General features: G+C 37.1%; 1 protein-coding gene across 1 annotated transcript in view; it reads right to left on the reverse strand.

The window, feature by feature from the left end:
• The window catches only part of ENTHD1 (ENTH domain containing 1), a 147,505-nt gene that overhangs the window by 14,161 nt on the left and 114,673 nt on the right, over positions 1 to 18,671 (reverse strand). Inside the window, exon 6 of the mRNA XM_004447832.3 lies at positions 5,783 to 6,178. Within this exon, the coding sequence (XP_004447889.1) occupies positions 5,783 to 6,178 (396 nt within the window). The remainder of the gene's footprint in view (positions 1 to 5,782; positions 6,179 to 18,671) is intronic.

Below are 18,671 nucleotides of genomic sequence, written 5' to 3' on the forward strand. Positions count from 1 at the left end.
TCTATGTTAAAGAGAGATATTGTTTTATAATTTAATTTACCTGTAATATATTTTTGTGTCAGGTTTTGTATCAGGTTTATGACTTCATAAAATGAATTAGGCAATGTTCTTTCCTCTTTCATATTTTGAAAGAATTAGTATAAGACAGACATTACCTCTTTAGAACTCTCTAGTAAAAGTATCTGGAACTGTTTTTTTCCTTATGAGGACATTTTGATAATACATTATATATATACATTATATATATATATATTACTATTCAGTGTTCTATTTCATATATTTGTCAGTTGTTTTTTCCATTTCTACTAAAATGTCAAATCTATTGTCATGATGTTGCTCATAATAGTATTTATAGGATTTATAGTAATATCCTATCTTTCATTCTTTTTTTTTGTTTTTTTTTTTTTAAAAAATATTTATTTATTATTATTATTTTTTAATTACATTAAAAAATATATATATGAGGTCCCATTCAATATCTTTCATTCTTGGAATTGGTAATTCGTGATTTCTTTCTTTCCCCCACCATGAGATGGCTCCCTGTCTTTCTGCTTATTGTCTACTTGCTGTGTCTGCTTGTGTTTGTTCATTGTCTGTTCCTTTAGTCCACTCATTGTGTCTGCTCATTGTGTCAGCTTGTCTTCTTCAGGAGGCACCAGGAACCAAACCCAGGACCTCCCAAGTGGGAAGTGGGCACCCAACTGCTTGAGACACATCTGCTCCCTTCTCTCTCTGTTTTGATCAGTTTTTTCTAGGGGTTTATAAATTTTAAGTTTTTCAAAGAGCCACTGTTTGGCTTTGGAAATTCTTTAGTTTTGTTTATTTTTACTTTGCTTATTTCTATTCTTTGTTGTTTTCTTCCCTGTACCCACTTTGGATTTAATTTCTCTCACTTACCAAGGATCTTTAGTTAGGACTTTATCCCATTGACTTTAAACTGTTCTTCCTTTCTTACAGAAGTGCTTAAAGCTTTAACTTTCCTTCTAATCACTAGTTAACTACATCTCATAATTTAAAACTTTTCATTATTATTCAGTTTGAAATATTTTCTCATTTCTCTTTTGATTTCTTCTTTGACTCATGGATACTTTAGAAGTGTATTGTTAAATTTCCAAATATACGAGGCCTTTCTTAGTATTTTACTATCAATTTCTAATTTAGTTACATGTGGTCAGCAAACATACTTGGCTTTCTTTATTTTATTTTATTTTATTTTTTAGGTACCAGGGGCTGGGGATTGAACCTGGAACTTCATATATGGGAAGATGGTGTTTAACCACTGAGCCACATTGGCTTCCCTGAGTTGGTTGTTTGTTTTTTCAGGAGGCACCGGGAACTGAACCCAGGACCTCCCATGTGGGAGTTGGGAGCTCAACCACTTGAGCCACACTCCCTCCTTGAACATACATTTTAAGATTTAAGTCTTTTGAAATATATTTTATTTTAAAAAAAAAGACAAGAAAGAAATTAGGCAGTATGTGTTCTTTCTTTTTGAATATTCACTTTGCAGTTGAAAAAGAATTCATTCTGCAGTGGTTTTGAGTTGTGTTTTAAAGATGTCGATTAAGGTTTCTGAGAATGTGATTTGTATCTACTATGTACTGACTGATTTTTGTGTCTAGTTTTTCTAGTAATTGATGAGAAAGAGGTGTTCAAATATCCAATTATGACTGTGGATTTGCCTATTTCTCCCTTTTTTTTCTTGCTTCATGGGTTTCTGAAGTTCTGTTATTAGGTTCATAAACACTTGTAGTTGCCATATTCTCCTGATGTGCTGACCTTTTCATCAATGTGAAATATCCTTTTTACCTATAGTCACATTCCTTGTCTTGACATCTATTTTGTCTGATACTAATACAGCAACTTCAGATTGCATAGTATGCATTTTTAATTCTTTTACTTTCAATCAGTTTCTATCTTTGTATTTAAATGATATCACTTTAACAGGTAGGTTATCCTTTTTTTAAAAAAATCTAATCTGAAAGTCTCTTCCTTTTAACTGGAGTGTTATTCCATTTACACTTAATATAATTATTGAAATGGTTGGATTTAGGTCTCCTATTTTATTTGCTTTTTATTTTTGTTTTCTTTGTTCCTCTTTTCCTTCCTTCTTTGGTGTTAATCAAGTTTTTTGCTTTGTTTTGTTTTTTTTAGTATTCCAATAAGGATTGTAGTATATCACTTTCTTTCTTTACATGAGATTAAATAAGAATGTTTCACTTATCATAAGTTAATTATAACTAATATTGTACTGCATCATGTAAAATACAGAAATATTTCAATGGTACAGTTCCATGCACTTCTACATTCTTTGTGCTTATTGTAATACATGTTATATCTATATATGTTATAAACCCCATCATGTAGTATATAACTTCTGCTTTAAAGAGTCATATGTATTTTTTAATATAAGAAAAAATACATAGTCTATTTACCCACTTATTTATCATTTCCAGTGATATCATTTCTTTATGTAGATTCAAGTTACTAGCCGGTGTAATTTCCCATTTGCCTGAAACTCTTCCTTCACCATTTCTTGCAATGCAGATTTGCTGATTATTAGTTCAGTTTTTCTTTATTTGAAGGTTTTTTTCCACCTTCATCTTTGGAATATAGTTTCACTACATCTAGAATTCTGGGTTGATAGTGTTGGTCTTTTCATACTTTTAAGATGACAGTCCATTGTCTCCAGGCATCCACTGTTTATAATGAGAAATCAGCCATAATTCATATTGTTCCTCTGTGTGATATGTCCATTTTCTCTTGCTGCTTTCAAGATTTTATTTTTGGAATTCAGCTGTTTGACTATGATGTGCCTCAATATAGTTTTCTTAGTACTTATTCTTCTTGGACTTCATTGAGAATTTTGGATCTCTAAGTTAATTTCTTTCAAAAAATTTTTGACTATTCTTTCTTCAAATAATTTTTCTGTCCCTATCTATTTCCCTATCCTTCTGTGACTCCAAATTAAACCAATGATAAACAGCTTGATAGTGTCTCACATTACTCCAAACATCTGTTCATTTTTCTTTAATCTTTTTCTTTCTGTTTTTCATATTGGATCATTTCTATTGATCTACCTTTAAATTTACTTTTTCTTCTGTCATTTCCAATCTGCTGTTAAGTCCTTTTGGTAAATTTTTCATTTCAATTATTTTATCTTTCAGCTCCTCTTGTAGCTTCATTTCCTATTTCTTTGCATGTCTAGTGATTTTTTACTTTATTCTGGACAGTTTAATGACGTTATATACCTCTGAAAAGTGTTAATTTCTGTTCTAATAGGAAGCTGACTTGTCTGAATTCTTCAAACTGTCTCATGCAGTGAGCAGCAGCTGAAGTCTCTTCTCAGTTCTTTTGGCTTTCAGTAGTTTTGTTTTATTTTGTTTTTGCTATTGTTGTTCTTGCTTGTTTTTTGCTTTGTTTTGCCAGAACCTATATGTGCAGTTTAGAAAATGTAGGCAGTTAAATTTAGGCAGAGTTTATAAACAGACCTTGCAGATTTAGGCAGATTGTATATACAGACTTTAGAGTTCACTCCTTCTGCACATCTCTCCCTTTTAGGATTTCTCTCATAACTTTCCAGGTTCTCTGCCAGCACTGAACTCTTGTCTTCTGACACTTCAACCCATATGGATGGAAGTTTAATCTCAGGAACCTAAGTTTGGTTACTGTATCTTAGAACTCTAGAATTTTCATCCAATCCTTTTTTTTTCCATAGACACTAATATTCTTATGGAATTATCCACCTTTTCCCTTTTTTTCTTGATCAAAGTAACCTGGATCACCTGTGGGTCTGCTTTGTTGTCTTTTATTTCTTATATTTCTTGAATTTGCTTGTTTTCTGGTATGCCTGGTAAATTTTTGTTGAATGCCAAATTATTTGTACAAAATATTGTAGAGACTCTCAGAAAGGATTTAACTGTATTCTAGAAGGCAGATGGGATACAACCTATCAGTTTGTTCTAGTTAAAGCTGGGTTTCAGCAATTATGAGACCTGTTATATTTCTAGTTTGTCTATACTCTTTAGAGTATAATTCTGATTCTTAGGATGTAGCCTGCCAGAGGTCTTAACTTAAATCTTGGTGTATCTACCAGGGCCTTCCAATTGGCATATCTTCCATATGGCATAACGCAAACTTCTCTTTCCTAGATAATCTCCAAGATTATAAGAATCTTGCTTAGCTCACTGGCCTCTTAGAAGCTTCTTTCAATTAGTTTTCTTGGCATCTCAGTCAGAACATATGCAGCTTAGCAGCAGGCAAATTCTTCACCAAGATACTGTACAAAAACTTCAGATTTTCTTTTCTGTGATTCCCTCCCCTCTGGAATATTGGCCCCTCAAGTCCTTGCCACCTTGGCAATCCTAACTCTAACCTTGTCTCCCAAACTTGGTGAGACTGTGGAAAGCCCAGGCCTCTGATTTCCCCTCAGCTTTTGTCATCCTACTCTGCTAATAGGCAAATGATTCAAGGGAAAAAACTGAGGTGAATGTGAGACTTATCTCAATGTCCTTCTCTCTGGGATCTCGTGTGTTTTCTACCTTGGTTGTTTTACAATGACTTCAGACCAGTTTTTAATAACTATTAATAGCTATAATAGTTATTTTTGGTGAGAAGATTAGATTGACATTATCTACTTCATCATAGCCAGAAGCAAAAATGCTTCTTCCTAATTGGTTTTAGACAAACTTCTTGTTAATTTTAATAATTACATGTACTTGGTAACACTGGCAGGGCCAAAAATTATTTTCATTTATCTTCTGTGATATTTGTGAAAGAAATGAAGCAAAAGTACCAACTTCCCAGGGGACAGCCATAAACATAAATCATTATAGCCATCATAACAAGTACTAATTAGTTTCCACATCAGCAATCTCGGCAGGAAAGTTAACTTGGTGATAAAATGAAGAATTATTTCACCATTAGTCTGTTTAATACCTAAAAATTCTGGAAAGGGCAGTAAGTAGAACCGTTTGTCACTGTCCTTACTAGCACTAAGGTAAATTTATCTAACCTCAACATGCAGTTTCCATTGTTTGTATTTATATGATACTTTTGATCTGAGTTCAAGGGAGTTTAAAGATTTATATTAAAAGCTCTATATTTATATGAGTTGGTAAGCATTATCATAAATAAGAACAAATAAAACTATTACTTAGTCCTTGAAAATAAATGAACCAACAAATTGTTCTTTTGTTAATTAACTTTAAAGAAGAAAGCTTAACTACACATTGCACAATTTAATAATTGACAGTCAACAACCTGGAATCTCAACTGGTTTTATCCTACTCATTCAGTCTATATAATACTGCAATCCTCCTAATGTTTTATACAGAGAGTAAAAGGAAGAGATTCCCCTCCTTTTATGCAATCATTACACAGATCTTTAGAAAACAGTGCTAAAAATATGTACACATACCAATATAAATAATAACCAATTCTTTTTCATCAAGTCTATTAATAACCAACCTAAATGTCTAACAGCAAGCTCTTATTTAATGCTAGTTCCTTCTAATTTGGTCTTCATACAATTTTCAGAACTTGTGGTAATTTATTCAATCAAACACTTGTAATCTACTATCAGCCCTCTAATAAAAGGGCAATTTCCCAACTGAGAAGTACCGCTGTGGCATGAACATTTTAATACCACCTGAGGTAGAGTAAAAGGTGGGAATGATAAATGGAGACAAAAAGCAGAGAAAAGTAAAAGAGAATGTTCTGAAAGAGGCTGTATGTGTGGGCTTTTTGTTTGTTTGTTTGTTTGTTTTAAAATTAGACTCACCCCGTGTAGTTAAGGGCTTGTGGCCTTCTTCATCCATCTGAGCAATGTCCAATTGTGTTGGTTTCTGACAGTCCTTGTTGATTATAATCTCCTTCGCTGGGCCAAATGTTTGGAATGAGGGAGAGACAAAGAGTGTCTCTACAGAGGCCTGGTTATAAAAAGTAGAATCTGACCTTGAAATTCTTAAACTGGGGCTGATAAACTCTTCTTTACTTGACGACCAAAATGCTGGTAAAGTTGTCAATGCTTCCAAACTTTTTGCAGCTGACTGCTTTTCTAAAGGCATTTGCAAGGGGTTTTCTGTTATAGTATTTGTAATAGTACTGTTTGATCTCTTGTCCAAACTCACACTTGTCAGCAGAGATGGGCTTTTTTCTGAGGGAGTAGGCATAGCATCTGTAAAATAACAAATAAGAACTATGATTTTAAAAAGGGAAATACTCTATTTCAAATCCGTTATAATTTTAATATATAGGATTTTAAATTCCATAACAGAATTCTCTCCTATATAGTGGTTTCTAGTTTCTTATGATGTTTTTATTATGCCTATTTAAAGTATACCCAAGCTATAATTGATGAATTAGTCATTTGGTGGCTGCCTTTTTCCCCTCTCTTCACTGAAGCACAGGCAAGGAGTGCTTCAAATAACTTGTCTTTAAATATTTCTCCCTTCATCCACTTAAGTGTCTCTAAAACCACTATATTTTTAGTACCTTCAAACTTTCATCCTTTACAAGATAAATTAGAAAAAATATGTCACATCATATTGATCTACCCTTACAAAATTCCCAGCTGCAGAAAGTCTTTCTTGCCTGAAAGAAAGGATGTCTTCTTGCCCAGAGTATCCATATAAGACACATTAAGGAAAATCACTACTTTAGCTAGCTGCATAATAAATAAATCCTTTGTCTACATGGGAGGAAAGACGCAATCTTTCAGAGCTATTCTAACAATTACTAAAATAAAAGTTCCACCAGGCCAGGGATCTTTGTCCATTTCATTCATTAATATTGCCAATGTACCTAGAACAGTGCCTGGAATATAACAGACAGCAATATTTATTATGAATAAAAGGAACTGAGGAACGGTAAGGAATTGAAATTTAAGGTGGGTCTGCTCTAGGAACATTGATTGTATATATGAATCATGGGCCTGTTCCAAATTTATATATGCAAATTGTTATCCTCACCCTCCAGGCTATGTCTTGCTCTCAAATAATTTCATCTGAACTTGGATATGGAAAGAAAGAATAATATGTTTAAGAGAGAGAGTTCATGAAATTAGAAGCATAATTAGGCAATGGAGGACAAAGGAATTTATATCATTTAAAGCCCCTAAAAGGGAAGAGAATGCAGGAATCGTGTATTTCTCTATCAAGTGTTTCTATATCACAATGTACATCATAATGTATCTCATACTGTACAGTTTTATGCTATTATCTCTTTCAGGCTTTGAGTTATTAAATAAGAGCAAATTTTCTTTGACTCTAAGAATCTTCCTTTTTCCTTCATAGTTTGAGGCTAGCCTGGGCAAAAACGCTGCTGATATACCACAGAATTAGACAATTCAAGGAACTCATATTGTTACCTCCACCAGGAATTCTGTTTTTCTCCAACGCTCTCATCCCTAAACTTTCTTCTTTAAGTATCACTATCTCTATAAAGTTTGCAATCACTCTTTTTCCTCCTTGCTCCATCATTTTATTGTCTAATCTACCATATTCTGTTTGGAGCCCTGTGAGTCATTATAACACTTCATCTCATTTATTACAAGTCTGGCCTCCTACTTGACAATAGGTTCCTTGAGAATGGGACCTTATTATGAGTCATATTTGTACCCAGCACCTAGAACAGTGCCATTCCCATAGGATGTAGTCAATAAATACTTGTTGAATGAAAGGATAAAGAGAAGCATGGAGAAAAAGAAAAAAACATTACCTTTGATTTTTTAAATTGCTTAAAGGCTATTTAATAAAGCTTAAAGGAACCAGAAAATTGTTAGATGAAAATATCTCCTAAAATATTCCTAATTTGCATGACCAAATTATATCAAGTTGGTAAAAAGTTCTGTTAAAAATACTAATATATTCCCAGTAGAATGGCAGACATAGGGTTTTCCAAACAAAGTGCATGTGTACATCGCCATATTTACATAAAAGCATTCTTTAAAAGTGAATTTCAGTGAAATATTTTTCTGACTTCCATTATACAGTGAGAAAATGGAAAAATGTCTCATTCTCTATACAATAAAATCATTTTAAAATTTAGCAATAAGTAAATGAAGATAAATGTCAATGAATTTTTGGTGAAATTATAATAATAATCTAAATCTTAAAATTGAGATATATAAAGTTGTTGGATGAGGTGTCATTTTAATATTTAGCGCAAAAACAAAATTACAAAAAAAACAAAAACCTTAAGGGGAGCGGATGTGGCTCAAGTGATTGAACACTTGCTTCCCACATGGGTTCAATCCCTGGTACCTCCTAAAAACAAAAAAACACAAACAAATGAATGAAAAGCCAACTCAGGGAGCCGATGTGGCTCAGTGGTTGAGTGCCAGTTTCCCACATACAAGATTCTGGGTTCAATCCCCCGCACTGGTACCTCAAAAAAAAAAAAAAATTTAATTAAAAAAACAAAACCTTAAAATTCAATGAAATGAAACAGACTGAGGTAATTCTAATTCTAACAACCCCTTTCCCCCCACTTTTTGGAAAGAATAGGATGTAGTCTTCTGGTTAGACTTTTTTTTTTTTAATTGGTAAATTTTTAATGACTAAAATGCTATGAGTTAAAAGAAGAAAGCATGATGACCCATTAAAAACAATGATTTGGAATGCTTAGTAAATTACCTAAAGGACTAAAATACTTGAACAGAAAGGTAAAAAAGCCTGAAGAATCAAGAAAGCAAATTGTACTGGGTTTCTCTGCCATTGACCTTGCTTCCCCTATTTATTCTGTGCAATATGCCAAATGAATCCTCTTTAATTCAATCACCATTTTAGTTACATATCGTTCATAGGAAAAAAATCCTTCAAAAATCCTGCTTTGTTTCAAGGACAAAGTCTAAATTCCTTGGCGTTTAAAGGCTCTCTGCTGCTTACTTCCTGTCATTACTCATCAGGAAACTAACCTGCAGTCAGGCCATTCTCTTCATTACTCACACACCCCATGTTCACTCAGGTCCCTTTATGTTCACGCTCCACCTCAGTTCAGGTCCTTTTAGCTTCACTGCCATTGATCTCTCAACCTGTACTCCAACCTGGAATACCCTCCCCACTTTTTCACCTATTTAAATCCTTCCGATTCAATCAAGGCCCATCTCAAACATTGGCTATTTCTGGAAGCTCTTTACAGGCATGTCTGTTAATCTACCCTATTCCTTCCCTTCTCTGAAATCATATACTATTTATTACTGTACACTCACTTTTTCTCCTAATTACATACTTCATAGTGCCTGTCATATTAAGTTACTGCAGTCTGACTTTAGAGCCTTCACTGTGCTTCTGCACATAGTAGGTATGCAAATATTTGTTAAAGTTAAGAATTTCTGAATTTATAAATTACCTATTAATTTTACATGTTGATTTTGGGGACAACAATGTGTGCTGTATATATGTGAAATCTAATAATAAGAATGATCGATAGTACACATTTGTTGACTACCTACTGTTTGCACTGTACTGAATTAGATACTGAAGATATAAATAAGTGGAAGTTAGGGAACTTAAGATCAAATACGAATTTTATGTGTGTGAATACATATACACACACATACACACAGACATGTATGTACATATTATATACATAGATCATATATATGCACATATACACGTTATACACATATATGTATACACACCAGTATTTGTATAATAAACACATAAAGTTAACTAATGATACAAGTTACCAGTTTAACAATGTTTAGGAGATTGTAGTTTCTTAATAAATTAATTTTAAATGAATGAACATAATGAATACATTTGTATAACACAGCAAACTGAAAATTTTTCAGTTTCCTAGGCTGCGCAAGCAAATACCCTAAAATAGGTTGGGTTAAACAATGGGAATTTATGTGCTCACAGTCTCAGGCTGGGAAAAAGTCCAAATTAAGGTGTCATCAAGGTAACGCTTTCTTTGGGAAGACTATGGGATTCTGGGGCTGGCTGCTGGCAATCTTTGCTCTTGGGTTGTCACATGGCAAGGTACATGGTGGTGTCTCCTGGTCTCTCCTTTCTCTTTCAGTTTCTCTTGATGTTAAGCTTCTCGGTTTCTGTGGCTTTCTGTCTGAATTTCATTCTGCTTTTAAAGAACTCCAGTAATAGGATTAAGACCCATTCCAACTGGGCTGACCCAAACCTTAACTGAAGTGATCTCATCAAAATGTCCTACTTATGAGTTCACACCCACAAGAACAGATTAGATTTAAGAACATGTTTTTCTGGGGTACATACAGTTTGAAACTACCACAGACATGTTTTTAGCTTGGGTTCCCTTCAAAGCAGACTCTGAGAAAAAGACTTGGATGCAGGTAATTCATCAGGCCAGCAATCTAAGAAGTGCACATGAGGGAGTGGGAAAGGTGAAACAAAGAAGGGACAAAAGCCAGCGAAGAATGGAATAGCAAGCAGATGGCCATTATGGGCAAAAAATGCGCAATCCTGTTGGGAAACTTCCCTCAGAACTATCCTTCCAGGGATGGGAAGGTGGAATATTTATTCTCTGACTCCTACCCTCACTGGTTGAGGGTTGCCTATGGGGCATTTAATTCTTGGTACTTCTAGGCTGCCCTGTGCTCAGACTGAACAAGTCCCAGGGCTCCAGAGAAAATTCTCAGGCAGAGAAGCAGAGAAACACAGGTGCTTAAGGTAAGGAACATTCAGTAGATATGGGAACTGGTCACCAAAACTGCAGGTATACTCAGAGGTAGACCAAGGAGATGTGCAGTGGGCCATCAACAGCATTCTCACCACAGCTCCTGGAACATTTCATGCATTGGAAGACTAGGCACCTTGGAAAGCTGGAAACTTATGGCTCCTTATCTTGGGAAGATGATTTTTGTTTGTATAAAAGATAGTTGCACTGTTAGGCAGAAAAAGAGAGTTGTATTAGCCACAGCTCCAGGACAATTTGAGTAATTGGGAAGGTGATGGTCATACTAATAGTGGTAAAGTAAACCCCACAGGATAGGGCACTTGAGGCAGTTTCTACTGCCGAGCAGCTCTCTGGAGGCTTCTCCCTCTGCAGCTCTCCTTTCTCTGATATTCTGCCTGTAAACTCAGTCACCTTGGCCTCTCAGACAACCAGCTTCATCTCCCAAACTCAGGAATACCTCTGCACTCTGCCTGGGTTCCCCTCCCTGCTGTGCAGCCTGGAAAGTCTCTCCAGACAGTAAACTGGGAGAATTCCTAGGCCTCACCTTGTTTCTTTCCTTCTTTCAGGAATCACTGTCCTGCATTGCCTATGTGCAGTGTCTGAAAACATTTCATTTATTTTGTCCAGTTTTCTTAATTGCTTGCAAGCAGTAAGTTAAATCTAGTCACTGTTATTCCATCTAGGCCAAAAGAAAAAGTCAAATACACACCGGTTATTTTAAGAGAATTTCTTTTTTGACTTTGGGGTATTTGAAGTGTTTGGGGTTTTTTGATTGTTTTATTTGTTTTGCTTTAGTTTCAGTTTTAGGTTTCAAATAGGGTTGTTGTTTTTTTTCTAGGTATATTATTTCTCTCTAATTCAAATCCACTGTAGTCAGAGAACATAAAGTAAGATTTCAAGCTTTTAAAATGAATTGCATCTATTTTATGGCCCACCATATGCCCTATCTTGGTGAACATACCATATGCAGTTGCAAACTTGTGGAAAAAAATGTGTTCTACAGTGATTGGTTGTGGTACTTTATAGATGTCAATTAGGTCAAAGGTTTAATAGTGTTAAGTCGTCTGTATCCTTACTGATACTTTGTCTACTTGTTCTGGGAGCTCTGCTGAGAGAAAGGTATTAAAATCTCCAACTATTTTTGTGGATTTGTCTATTTCTCTCTTTAATTCTGTCAGTTTTTGCTTCATAGGTTTTAAAGTTCTATTAAGCACATACACATTTATAAGTTTTATATCTTCCAGATGATTGGCCTTTTTATCATTATGAAATGTCTTTTTTAAAGCTCTAGTAATACCCCTTGTCTTGAAGTCTATATTGTCTGATATTAATATAGTTACTCCAACTTTCTTATGCTTTTTTTGCAAGTTATACCTTTTTAAATGCTTTTGCTTTCAACCTATTTGTGATCTTGTATTTAAGGTGTGTGTCTTGTAGACAGCATATGATTGGATCTTGTTTTATATCCAGACTGAACTTTTAATTTACATTTAGTATAATTATTGATATGGTTAAATTTAGGTCTATTATTTTACTATTTATTTTCTGCTTGTTCCATCTGTTCTTTCCTGCCTTCCTTCTTTTCCGCTAATACAATATTTTTTAGAATTCCATTTTAACTTAGCTGTTGGCTTTTCAGTGATACCTCTTTGCATTTTTCAGTGTTTTCCTCAAGGATTAAACTGTATATACCTAACTTCACAGTCTATTTAGAGTTAATATTGTACCACCACTTCACATACAATATAAGAATCTTATAACCACATACGTCCATTTGCCATCCCATCATGTATGCTATAGCTGCCATATAAATTATATCTACATTTGTTCTAACACTCCACACATAGTGTTATGATATTTTTAGCAGTTATATATAATTTTTAAAACTTAAAAGGAAAAAGTATGTTTACCTACTGGGACAGTTTGAGATTATTTTTGTGAATCCCCAAAAGAGAAAGATTATATTTGTAAATTAATCTATTCCTTTGGGTGTGATATCTTTTTAAAATTAAATTAAATTATTTATTTCGCATCCCTCCCCATTATCTGCTCTCTGTGTCCATTTGCTGTGTGTTCTTCTGTGTCTGCTTGCATTCTTGTCAGCGGCACCAGGAATCTGTGTCTCTTTTTGTTGCCATCTTGTTGTATCAGCTCTCCATATGTGCAGTGCCACTCCTGGGCAGGCTGCGCTTTTTTTGCGAGGGGCAGCTCTCCTTACAGGGCACACTCCTTATGCATGGGGCTCCCCTATGCAGGGGACACCCCTGCGTGGCACGGCACTCCTTGTGTGCATCAGCACTGCATGTGGGCCAGCTCACCATATAGGTCAGGAGGCCCTGGGTTTGAACCCTGGACTTCCCATATGGTAGTCAGATGCTCTATCAGTTGAACCAAATCCACTTCCCCAGGTGTGATACCTTTTGATTGCTTTAGATTCAGCTGAGATGTCCTTGATTAAATTATCTATTAAGATTAGGGCTTTGATTGAATTACATTAGTAAGGCATGACTCAGATTGCATCCCCACCCCCTAAGCCTCCTAAGAGGTCTTTCCACCCCACCTGCCAGTTCTTGGTTCACTCCACACAGCGCAGCCAGAGTGACCTTTCTAAATGGAAAATCAGATCATGTTACTCCATGTTACATGAAAATCAGAACATGTTACTCCAAGTTACTCCTCCAGCGGCTCTCCAAATTACTTAATTTGGTGTACAGGGCTCTGCCTAAATTGGTCCCCAGTTACCTCTGTTGCCAGATTTTGTACCACTATTCTCCTAAAACTTTATGATCCAGCTATACTTCTTTCTGTTCTTCAAATTTACCATGCCATCTCTCAGCACCAGACCTTTACCCGTGTGCCTCCTTCTGCCTGAAATCCTCTTCCTTCTATTTCCATCTGGCTCCCCAATTTCCAATGGCAGGCTGAAATCTATTAGGTGGACACACATTTTCACACCTCTGTGGTTTTGGTTGTCCTGTTTCTTAACCTAGAATATCTTCATCCTTACCCTTCTCCAGTAAAAACAAGTTTCATTCTTTAAGGCCCACTTCAAATACCATTTCCTTTGTGAAACCTTTCCTTTACCATCCAAGTCAAACTGAATCTCTCTTTTCTTCGCTTTTGCATAAAATCATGTAAATACTCATTTTTTAATTTATTTCATTATTCCAAATATTAATGCATTCAGCAAATATTTATTAATGGAAAGGATTGTTACCGAATTTCATTTAGGTTCTTGGCTATGCTGCAGAAATGAATTTCAAGAACACACTGGGTGAGTTGGGCCAGTAATTTATTCAGGTAGGGAGGGAAGAGAAATGGGAGAAAATAACAGAGCAGGGTAGAGAGGAAGGGGGTGAAAAGTGATAAAGTGGGCTGATTGTAGCTTGTAAATCATTATAGATTATAAATCCCTAGGTTCACATGCATGGCCACGTGGCAGAGGAAAAATAGCGAAAGTGGTGCGCAGAGGACAGGAACAGGTCCACAGGCAAGAGAGCTGACCAGGAGAGCTCATTCAGGCCCGTGTCTGGTTTTTTAAACTGTTAATGATTCCACCCATTTGTTAATGGCAGGGGAGTAGTTCCAGCTGTTTGCTGTTTTGATCGATTATCCCACCCATCAATTCCCCATGAGGGCCCAATGATAAAGTCCTTGGAGAATATCCCGAGCTTCTCCTGGCTTCCGGAAGAAGTCTTTGTTCTGAATAGCAGAATCTTGGTGGGGGAGGTTTTCCAGCAGCCATCTTGGGGGTTATTGATATCCACGTGGACTCTTGGCCAGGTTCCAGATCAGTCTATTGATTCCCTATCTTACTAGCCTGCTTCAGGATAACTTGTTACTATTTATTTATACAGCTGTCATCTGAAACTGTAAACCTTTTCAGGGCATACATCTTGTGATTAGCAGAATACCTGAGATCATCTGATAAATGTTTGTTCAATGAGTCAGTTATCTGCATAATCTATGTAGAGAAAGGAGAGGGCTCAGAGGATATTCTAATTCAGTTCTTTTATGCTACAGATGAGAACCTGAGCCTTTAAGACATTAAGTACTTGCTCATGATGACACAACGATTAAAGGGCAGAACAAGGACTAGAAGCCAGGATTTCTGAATTTTAAACCAATGTTCTTTTCACAAGGGGAATAAAAGAAGGAACAAAAGAGCCTGATGGAACCAGTTGTACTGAGTGCTACTTCACTAACAATATCTAACTGCTCAAAGTGATTGTAATTTACCTGTGGATCACTCCTTCCTTTCTTGCTGGTGCAGCTGTCAGAGATGAAGGGACATGAGCTCAGGAAGCTGAGCTAAGGAAACACACAGTCAGCCCATGCACCTGTGCCTCTTCACCTTCTCCCAGGCAGAGGGTTTAGGGGTAGAAGTTTCTCAGATCCACATAAAGATTGGATAGCATTCAAGGAAAACTTCCTGAGGCCCATGAGAACTTGAGAGGAGTTGATGAACAGCAATGAATACTGCAAACACTAAAATAATCATTTCATGAGAGCTTCCCAACTTTCCTGGGAGAGAATTTCTTTAAATTCCACTGAAAAGGCAGAGAGGAATGCAGAGTGAAATTTCTCATTTCCTTTCAATTTAAAGCTGAATGTCAAAGAGCTTTGTTCTCAAGTATCTATCTAGCAGACTCTCGATGGGAAGTCTGTTATTAAATTACGAGACTAAACCCAGTTTCCTTTATTGTACAGTGCTTTACCCTTGCTAATATACTTGTTTAATGCTAAATAGCACCTTGAAACATAGGTTATGTGGATGCTGCTTTGATTATCGTTGGTAGTAATCTTTTAGGAAGAAGTCTATTCCCTTATGTAAGATATCATACTACAAATTTAAATACAGACTATCATTAAAATGCCTAAAGTAAGAAAAATTAAACAGAAAATCAAGGGAAGAGGATGTGGTTCAACTGATAGAGCATCTCTCTACCATATCGAGAGTCCAGGGTTCAGTCTCCAGGGCCTCCTGACCTGTGTGGTAAGCTGGCCCACACACAGTACTGCCACGCGCAAGGAGTGCTATGCCATGCAGGGACGCCCCCACGTAGGGGTGCCCCATGTGCAAGGAGTGCACCCTGCAAGGATAGCCACTCCGCGTGAAAAAAGCACAGCCCACCCAGGAGTGGCACTGCACACACGGATGATGCAACAAAAAAGAGATGCAGTTTCCCAGTGCTGTCGGATAGTACAAGTGGATGTGAAGAACACACAGCGAATGGACACAGAGAGCAGACAACAGGGGGAAAGGAGAAAGAAATAAAATAAATCTGAAAAAAAAAGAAAAAAGAAAATCAAGACTTCAAGCCTAAGGACAAAAGAGAATAGCTATGCTGTTAAAGATACTAAGAATGCTTTTACAGTTTGGAGAAGATGAAATCTGTTGAAAAAGAACTTGAGATTTAATTCTGAATTAAGAGATTTTGCCAGCAGATAAGGAATATTCCACACTAGTAACTTTTCTTTTTCATTTTTCAGTAGTTCTACTGTGTTGTTTCAGAAACTATAAGCTTTGTGTCCTGTTTTATATGCTATTGTATTGTGAATCTGGTAATGGTGTATTTCAACACAGCTATTACTGTGCTCAATTCTCTTGTTGGTCCAATACATAATATCCAATTACAGCTACAAGGAAGAGAGCTGGCAAGCATGACAGGAGATGGATGCCAAAATATGTCTCAGTAGTTTAAAAATGTGTAACTGAAGGAGTTTCTACTTTAGTAATTATGTTAATCAAAGGAAATAGGGTCTGAAGATAATAAGGCCATTTTGCTAAGAGGCTGCAATTATAAATTAATATAGAAGGGTAATTTGAACTGCTCATTAATGTATTGGTTCAAAGTAAACAAGCTAATAATTTAAAATTAATAGTGAATGTGAAACTTAGAAAACATGCTTGACATGAAAATCTTAATGTATTTTTCCTTCTAGTATATGTATGAAACCCCAAGTAATCATAATAAGTTAGGATGGCTATAATTTTCCTATAATCTGTGATAAGTGTGTGTCTATGTGTGTGGGGAGAGAGAAAGAGATTGATTTAAGTCCTAAGAATTCATTTCCTCATATATAATTACAGTTAATTGTTGTATATATTAGATCTAAGTATTAAAAGAAAACATATTTGGAAAACATATCTATGAAATATGATGAGGATATTTACTACATCCCAAAATATAAATTTCTCATAGGAAAATAGAGGTCTGGGCATATGTAAAGGTGCTTTAACAAAGAAACGCTCTTCAAGGGGGCAGCTGAAGACTTTCATGCCATGAATAGGGATCAAAAGGAATGGATTATAAAACAGGTACAGGTGCTCATTATTAAATTTTATCCCATAGTTAAGGTTCCACCAACAACAAAAATCATTTCGGGAGGAGGGGCAAGATGATGGCAGAGTAAAGACCTCCAATAGTTAGCTTGTCCTACCTGCTCACCCAGAGCTATGCAAATTACCTGTTTGGGGGGCCCAGGAGACCAGAATAGCATTCTACAACATTCTTGGGAGAACAGGAGACTGCCAATCTGCAGTAAAGATTCCTGAGTAGAGCACCCCATGCTGCAAAGACCAGTGCCAATGCCCTGTTGATGGTGTAAGATGCCTCGGGAGCTGTTCCCTGGCTGGAGTTGGATGCTCCATTCCCCAAAACAGGGGAGGAAGAAATGGCCAGGCACTGACTTCAGCTGCTGATTAGTAAATTCATCTGGGTAAAGCCCAATCCTAAGAACAGCTGAAATGTGAACCTCTCTAAGTTGGAAAGAGGCTGGCAGCCTCCATTTTAACTCCATCGCAGCATGGGGAGAAGTGGAGCAGATTGAAAATCACAGTGACTATAGGGACCTGCTTCTTTCCACCCAGCTTGGACTGCTGCCCTAGCCTGAGCTCCAGTCCTGCCTCTGGCAGGAAAGAAGCTGAAGGGACCTGCATCAGCCTCTCCAAGCAACTACAGTTGCTTTCAGCTGGCATGATTGTTGGGCACCCATGTGGCTACATCACTACTCCCAATAAGACAGGGGTGGGGGCAATGTTTCCTCAGCCTCTCTTCACAACTGTGGGCACCTTTGTCCCACACAGATTAGACTGTTGGGCACTCCTATGGATCCATCCCGACCCCTGACAGGGCAGGAGGGACAGAGCTCCCTCAGCCTCTATGGGCAACTTCAGTTGCTTTTGGCACACGTGGGCTAGACTGTTGAACACATTTGCAGCTCCATCCCTGCCCCTGATAGGGCAGGAGGAGGGACAGAGTTCCCTCAGCCTCTCTGGACAACTGTAGCTGCTTTCAGCCTGCACGGTCTAGACTGTTGGACACATCTGTGACTTCATCCCTGCCCCCAACAAGGAAAAAGAGGGACAGTACTTCCTCAGTCTCTCTGGAAAACTGTACTCACTTTTGGCCCACATGGACTAGACTGTTGGGCAAGCCTGTGGCTACATCCCTGCCCCCAATAAGACAGGAGGGAGGGTGAGGTTTCCTCAGCCTCTCCAGGCAACTGCAGTCACTTTCAGCCTGCCTGACAAGATTGTTGTGCACACCTGCAGCTCCATCCCAGCCCCTGGCAGGGGAGGTGGGGAGCCAGTGCTTCATCAGTCTATCTGGGCAACTGTAGTCAGTTCTGACCCACATGGATTCGTTTGCTATCCACACCTATGGCTCCATTTTGTCCAGGAAGGAGAGGAAAGGGCATGGAGCTTCATCCGTCTCTTTGGGAAACTACAGATGGTGTCAGCCTGCACAGCTTGGATTACTATATATGGCTATGGCTCCGTCACTACCCCTGCCAGGGGAGAAAGGTGGGAGACATTTCATCTGTTTCTGGGGCAATGCAGGCAGCTCCAGCCTCCATGGCTTACAGTACCAACCACATCCTTGTCTCCTACTCCACAACCAGAAAGGGAGAAAGGACAAGAAACAGATGTAAAAGAACAGAAAAAATTCAAATTGACTAAACACAAGCCACTATAAAGTTCCAAATTAAGTTGACCCAAGTATCAAAGA

This window comes from Dasypus novemcinctus, chromosome 12, assembly GCF_030445035.2.
Source record: "Dasypus novemcinctus isolate mDasNov1 chromosome 12, mDasNov1.1.hap2, whole genome shotgun sequence".
Lineage (NCBI taxonomy): Eukaryota > Metazoa > Chordata > Mammalia > Cingulata > Dasypodidae > Dasypus > Dasypus novemcinctus.